This window comes from Takifugu rubripes, chromosome 4 (genome assembly GCF_901000725.2).
Source record: "Takifugu rubripes chromosome 4, fTakRub1.2, whole genome shotgun sequence".
Lineage (NCBI taxonomy): Eukaryota > Metazoa > Chordata > Actinopteri > Tetraodontiformes > Tetraodontidae > Takifugu > Takifugu rubripes.
This window is the reverse complement of record NC_042288.1, coordinates 13,137,381-13,144,660: the sequence shown is the minus strand read 5'-3', so window position 1 is coordinate 13,144,660 and position 7,280 is coordinate 13,137,381. Positions and strand designations below refer to the sequence as shown.

The window sequence follows — 7,280 nt, the reverse complement described above, 5'->3', positions numbered from 1 at the left end:
CGCAAGCCCTTGTAAAGTGGATCCCCTAACACACCCTGACGAGCAATTAACCCGCCCGACAGTCAATCTAAAACCCAAAAGTAGTCATCCTCCTTTTTTTTAATATATGAAAGAACCAAATAAAAAGTGCAGCGGCGATGTGCGCGTGTTTATGGTTGGGGAATATGTCTGACTCTGGAATAACAATCACTTTGTGATGATTTTTTTTTTTTTTACTAGAGAAGCGCTGCCTTTGCCACCATGGGCACACACACACACACACACACACACACACACACACACACACACACACCCTTCTGCCTCTTCGGGAATGTCCATATGTCTCTTAACTGTATAACTGTCTGCGGAGTGTTAAGGCTTTCAAATGATGTGGCAGAATCTCATGCGTAATTGGTCCTAATCGGATTATCATGGTTTTGTCTCTGTCACCCCCCAACCCCAGTGTGTGTGTGTGTGTGTGTGTGTGTGTGTGTGTGTGTGTGTGTGTGTGTGTGTGTGTGTGAGAAGGAGGAGGAGGAGGAGGAGAGAGATGTGGACACTCCCAGACAGAGGAAGTGTGCAGCAGCCTCTTCTCTCACATCAGCACCCTTTACTGCAGGTACGGATGCTCTCTCCTCTCCCTCTCCTCTCCTCTCCTCTCTCCTCCCTCTCTCCTCTCTCTCTCCTCTCTCTCTCTCTATACCTATGTCTCTCTCTCCGTCTCTCGCCCTCCGTCTCACAACTTTGAGTCCTGCGGCAGGAGAAGTTCTCTCAGTGTGTATTTCCGCGTATCTTGATGGTGATTCTACACTCGATCACTCGATCTGAGGCGTCGGACTGAAACTTTTGTGTGTGTTGCAGGTTCGGATTTGCAGAGACGCGCCGGGATGTTCTACTTTCACTGTCCGCCCCAGCTCGACGGGGAGTGCTGCCGCTCGAACACGTGTAAGTCTTCTTTTCTGCATTTCAAGAAGCAGCTTTTCGCGTTACATCTGGCGGTTATTTTAAACTCATTCAGTGGTGTAAAAGTTCCTCCATTTTGCCGCTGTGAACTGAGCGCTCACGTCGGAGGAAAGGCCCGAAGAGACATTTTCCCCTTTAAATTCTAGATAATAAAACAGGAGTGATGCAGACTAATTGCCAAATATGTTTCTAGAAAGGGAAATTTCGAATCCGAGTTATTAAATGATTTTATTATACCAGAAGAACATTTCCGATTTTATAAAAGCGTAAACTCTGCGCGCTGAAGGCTCAACGGAAATATTTGCATTAGTGACGTTGATATTTTCACCTTGTCTGAAATTACTCTAAAGATTTGGATGTGTTGCCTCCTGGTCCTGCCTGTCAGAGTGGTGAAAGGCGCATGGGGGTCTGGCTCCGGGGCTTTTACGCGCTCCATCCCAGGCACACATGTCACGTCTCTCTGTGCGTCCTGGTTCCACTCAGACAACCGGACAAAATGTTTCATGCAACTAAAGCAAAAACACACAAACGTGCAACTCTTTAATGTTCGCTTGATAACGCGCCCAATGCGCTATTTTTATTACTTTTTTTTTTTTAGAATTTACATGTATATGACAAGTTTTTAAAGTCTATAAGCGGGATTTTATGTATATTTCTTTTGATTCAAACATGGTCTTGTTTGTGGCCTAATTTCTCTGGAACCAACTTCTTCCAGTGAATTCCAGCGGCTTTGGCAGCCACGCCCCGGCGGACTTTGATGACGGATTTCTGCGCAGGAAACAACGCAGAAACAGAACAACGTTCACTTTGCAACAGGTAAGACGCTCAAAACACACAAATAACGCAGACACGCGTGAGGAAATCAAACCATGTCCAACAAAACAGAGTTTGGAAATGAAAAAAAGCCTGGACAGATGTGTGCGTGCTTTCCATTTAAATAGCAGATTATTTTTTTTAAAATACATCTTTGAAAATAAAAGACAATCAGATACGATCTCACGAAGGTAAAATGATATTAAGTTTTATGTATAAACTAAATGTCAGGTTGAAGATCATTCGGATATTGTTGTGCTTGTAAATAATTTATTTAGACGTTTCAAACGTTTCAAAGAGAGAAAGAGAGGTTAATTCTGGCGTGTGTGTGGTGCAGCTGGAGGCTTTGGAGGCCGTCTTCGCGCAGACCCACTACCCGGACGTGTTCACCCGGGAGGAGCTGGCCATGAAGATCAACCTGACCGAGGCCAGAGTGCAGGTAGGCGGCCGCACAAAAACGCGTCCCGGGCACGTTTGACCACAGGAGAGAGGGTAAATGAAGCCACTCTGTCATCCGGGCGATGCACTTTAATAACATCAGCGTAATGGTGAATATTAGATTAGCTTGATTAATCGGTCATTCATAATTAACCAGCGATAATGTTCTGCACTAATTTGTCCGCGTCTCAGAGGTAGGAAGCGAGAATACATCATCCAGGCGGATCTCCGCGATGCTCGAAGCAGCTTTTGACCAAAAGAGGGCAAAACTCTGCAGGCCAGCTCTCTCTGTCATCCCCCCTCTAACAAAAGCAGGAAAAGAAAACACCTTAAATTTGCCAATTTATATTCCGCTCCTGCCCCGCACATATGCGCCGTTATAAACTTGGCCAGATGTAATTAAGTTATGTGTCCTGTATGTAATTTCCTGCATTCCAGATTCGCTTTTGGGTTTTGTTGTGTGCGCAGATCTAATTGTGGGAAATATAATAGTTTGCCTTTTGTTCCCCAGGGTCATCTTACTATCGCTTAAACCCAATGGCGGGGCTGATAATGGAATTCTGCGCTGTAAATTAGGGATTGTAAACAAATTATTCTCCTCCTAATCCGATTACCACATTCCTATTATTAAATCTGAACATGAATCCACGGCAGTATGCAGGGATATTAAACTTACATTATTATTAGAAAATAAATTTCCTTCCTGTTGTAGTGTTGTCGCCCCCCCTTCCCTCTTTTCCCCTCTTTTTTTCTTTTTTGTAAAGTGTCAATGGGCCTCCCCCGCATTAAGAGCACGTAGCAAATTGAGATTAATGGAGCAATTATAGCCCATTCAGAGAGGCTTGTGTGTATGGGGGGGCGCGACTTCTAGCTGGAAGGTGCAGGGGTGAGATAAGTCCATTGGCTGCATTGTTGTCCAGCCACCGACATGTTGTCCTTTTTATGCCGAATGAATGCACGTGTTTTGTTTGGCTGTTGACATCATTTCTACCTCCGCTACAATAGAAGAGGATGTGGAGCACATGCAGAGTCTAACCTCTATTCACACACCATGATTAATGCCTGCGAGAACCCAGTCCTAATCGAATCTGATGTTGTCAAACAATCACTAAATAGGGAAATAAACGACTTCATCATGGCTGCCTCTCTCTCGGGCAGCACAACTGTCAGTGGGAAGTCATTAAAATATGATAATGAAAAATAGCTCAATTAAATGTTGTTATAAGCGGTGACCTTCATTCGATTAAGACGCTGGAACTCGGTTCCGTATCCTCAGCTGTGCGAGCGGTGAACTTTTTGGGACGGCTGTAAATAAGTGATGCCTTTAAACGGCAAAAGAAGTTTAATTGCTTTCATCCAATAAACAGATTAGAGGTGCAAATGTGTCCCGTTTGGTCAAATCAATTGTCTTTGAACGCAGGTTTGGTTTCAGAACCGCAGAGCAAAGTGGAGGAAGACGGAGAGGGGGAGCACAGACGCAGAGGGAGGCAAGGAGCCGATGAGCGAGGGCACTCCTCCGTCCCGGAGCATCAACTCTCAGTCTCCCGTGGACCACGGCAGGAAGCAGAAAGAGCCGCTGGAGATGCAGCAGAGGTGAGCGGAGGACAGGAGGCAAACAGAGAGGAAATGCTGGGAAGCCACGATGCCAACGGCTCTGTGGATCGCGCTCGTCTTCCTCCTGAAGGGAGCCGGGAAACGACTGTTCGGTGCACAAACGCTGTCACACAGCAGACGCAGGCATTTTTGAGAGCGCTGGTACGATCGCAGGATTGGCGTTTTGATTTAATAACTGAATGAAGTGTGTCTGCGGTCCACAGCATCAACAGGACGGTGGGTCCGAGTGGTCCGTTCTTCCCTTCCTGCATACCAGGAACCCTCCTCAACTCTGCCACGTACGCTCAGGCCCTGTCGCAAGTCGCCACTCTCAAAGGTGTGTATTCATAGAGCAGTAAGGAGGATGATAATGACAAAAGCTTTAAGCTAATTTCACTTCCTTCACCAAACACCCATCTTTGTTCATCTCCAGGTAATGGTTTGTGCTCCTGCTGTGTCTCTGACCCCATGGGTCTGTCCTTCCTGCCCCCCTACGGCTGTCAGGGCAACCGCACCGCCAGCGTGGCCGCCCTGCGCATGAAGGCTCGCGAGCACTCCGAGGCGGTTCTGCAGTCCGCCAACCTGCTGAGCGCGGCGACTGGGCCCGGCGCCGGGGTCGGAGTCCTGTCTGGAGTAGGCGTGAGTGCAGCCACCGTGGGGAGGCCAGCGCTGGGTCCTCCCATCGAGCTGCCCGGAGCTGTCGGAAGAGCGGTGGACAGCTCCAGTCCAAGTCCGGCCAAGGTCCAAGTCCTGGGCAGCATTCCTGACAAACACCCTCACTGCTCCAAGGACACACTGGAGAAAAAATGAAGCCGTGCACAGAAACCTGGACGGACGCTAAATCTGTGTGGTCGGGCCTGTTCTTCCTGCTTTACAACCCCTGAGCAACCAAGCACAACTACAGACTGACCCCAGACCAGCCTGGGAAGGACTCTTCTAATTTCTGCCTGTATGGATGCAACAGTAAATTATTATTTATGATCCTGGCTGAACATCTGGGGCTTCATATTCCTGTAGAAGCACAAGTGTGTTTTTTTGAGTCTCTGGACTTGCTTAAAAATGTGAATTAAAATAACCCGAGGTTTAGTTTTCATAAAAGAAGACAACATGAATGCATGCATTCCGTAAAGGACGACTGCGAGGATTCAGGGGAACGTAACGTTTCTATCGTTCGCTCACTCCTCCATTGACTTCTGTTCTAAAGTGAAAGTGCACTTTAATGTGAATCAGCCATTTTGAGTGTAAATGTGTACAGAATACTGGGTTTATGTCCAGGCTGAAGCGGATCTGGTGAGGTGGCGGCGACGGCGGTCGCCCTCTTCCCTCTGTTAGCACATGTGTAGCATGGAGAGACAGGGAACACACCGGCCCTGTTGTCACATGTTCTTTAAAACAATTAAATGTTGACTCATGCTGCACCCATCTGTTCTGATACATTATTGATCACTTCCCTTAAAGCCAGGAGAGGGGCAGCAGCCACGAATCTTATTATTTATTTACTTTTTTGACTCCTCTTCCTCCTTTCAAGGATATTTAATAAACCCTTCAATTTACGTGTATTATGAGTGAATTTCCATTTTCAAAATGACCTCATCACCTCTGGATTCCTCCCATGCTGGTTTATTACGGCGTGTACTACGTGTATCAACGGATCCCCGATCGGTGGGAATCAGCGGATCAGATTGAGAAGCATTACTGCCGAGCACACAACCAGTAGTTGGGCTGATTCAATTTGTGTCCTTGAGGATTTTCAGGAAATTACTTTGGATAGTCAGTAACACAATTAAGTAAACTACACACATTATCGTGAATAATTGATAAGAAATTATGTATTACCAAGAAGTACTGGCTCAATAATTGATGAGGCGACACCCCGGTGACACAGGAGAGAGAGATAATGTCAGAAGTCGTGCCAGGTTGTACGTGGGTACAGCTTGCTCTTATTTTCTACACCAATTTGTGTGCATGTTATGCGTACTGTACAAATATTCCAATAAAGTGATGCTTTCAGTACCTGCTGTGCTATGAGATCAAATTTCTTCATAAAACACACATCGTTCATGGCATAAAATAGAGACAAAATGTACCAAATGGAGCAATTATGGCTCCTTTTTAATGAATTTGAAGAACAGGTACATACCTTACGTAATATTATCAAAATTCTAATCCCCTAAAATGATGAATTTTTCTGTTTCAAGCAAACAGGAGAGCATAAAGATGTTAACCCCCCCACACAAGTTCACCAGTGATAACACAATATCCTTATACAAATCGGCCCCTTTTCCCAAAAAGTGCCAATTTTGTCATGGGGAATCCAGCCAACTCAAACAAAAGCCCTGGAAAAAACCCCACATTCATTCCCTCCAAAATTGAATACAGTAGCTGTGGAATTTAATCATTAGCCAAAACAAAGGAAGCTGAAGTTATAATGACTCCGATCATCATTAAGTTCTGCATGGTGCCCATAATTCGCTGCTTTAATATTTGATAAACAAGTCAAGTTGGTGTTGACATTCAGCTGTGCATGTGGCATCATTGATAAATTTCTGTCACCTAAAAAAAGTCCTGAGGCGGTTTTGTGGAGCATTGTTATATCAAATTAGCTGGAGAGCAGCCAGAAAAGCAGACAAACACGGTGAATATGAGGGGACAACAGTTGAACTCTGTTCTTACACTGCAGTTAATGGGCTTCTTTTGTTGCAGTAATGAAATATTTTGCAGGGATGTGGGGAAATATGTCCTGAAACAGGAGGAAGTGCACATACACTCATCCACAGACAATATGAGGCACATAGAAAGAGCCAGTATGTGGAGGGGGGAGACTTAAACACAATTCTTTTGCTTGACTTTGGGGGCAATGCTTAATTTTTTATATATATATATTTTTACTTTTTAAAGACCTAAAGTCAAACAGGAAGTGCCTGTCCAATGAGGGGCTGTGACATGCAGCTTCGCTTCTGTAAGAGCTGACCAATAGCTCAATCAGTTAAAATCAATGAGGAAAATCTTTAAAAGGAGACAACACAGAGGAGCATCTCTTAATGCAGCTGATGTCCACCACATTACCACAGCTCTTCTCCTCCTTACTCAGCACTCAGAAGAGCCTGCTCAGTGTGATCAATGTGACAATCCATACTAGTTTCACAATACAATTATGATCATAGAATTTGAGTCAAAACAAAACTGTCAAAAGTGAATCCAATCGTTTGTTTAAAGTCAGTTCCTTAAACGTCCACTAGAGGGACCAAGCGAACATGAATCAGACTGTCCACAGCTGGATTCAAACTTCACGGGGAAAATTGAGTGTTCCGGAGAAACGCACACTGAGTTATTTTTGCTGAGGGAGGCTTGTGCAAATTAAATTTCATTAATAAAAAACATTTTTAATAAGCACTGAGTGCTAAGGGTCTGAGATCTGAAACAAGCGATGGATGTGAGCAGTGGAGAAGAGTCCAGTTGGGGGGAGAAATTGGAAAAAAATAGTTGGGAGTGTG

General features: G+C 45.1%; 1 protein-coding gene across 2 annotated transcripts; it reads left to right on the top strand.

Moving 5' to 3' along the window:
- The first annotated feature begins 511 nt into the window (after positions 1 to 511).
- drgx (dorsal root ganglia homeobox) lies at positions 512 to 5,797 on the top strand. 2 transcript variants are annotated; one of them, XM_029834973.1, is made up of 7 exons: positions 512 to 598; positions 841 to 924; positions 1,658 to 1,758; positions 2,093 to 2,194; positions 3,614 to 3,786; positions 4,011 to 4,123; positions 4,220 to 5,797. In XM_029834973.1, the coding sequence occupies exons 2-7, from the start codon at positions 867 to 869 to the stop codon at positions 4,594 to 4,596; spliced, it is 924 nt and encodes a 307-aa protein (XP_029690833.1). In that variant the 5' UTR covers positions 512 to 598; positions 841 to 866; the 3' UTR covers positions 4,597 to 5,797. The 2 variants fall into 2 exon arrangements, with proteins under 2 accessions (XP_029690833.1, XP_003964191.1); XM_003964142.2 differs by lacking the exon at positions 512 to 598 and adding an exon at positions 618 to 753.
- The last annotated feature ends 1,483 nt before the right edge of the window (positions 5,798 to 7,280 follow it).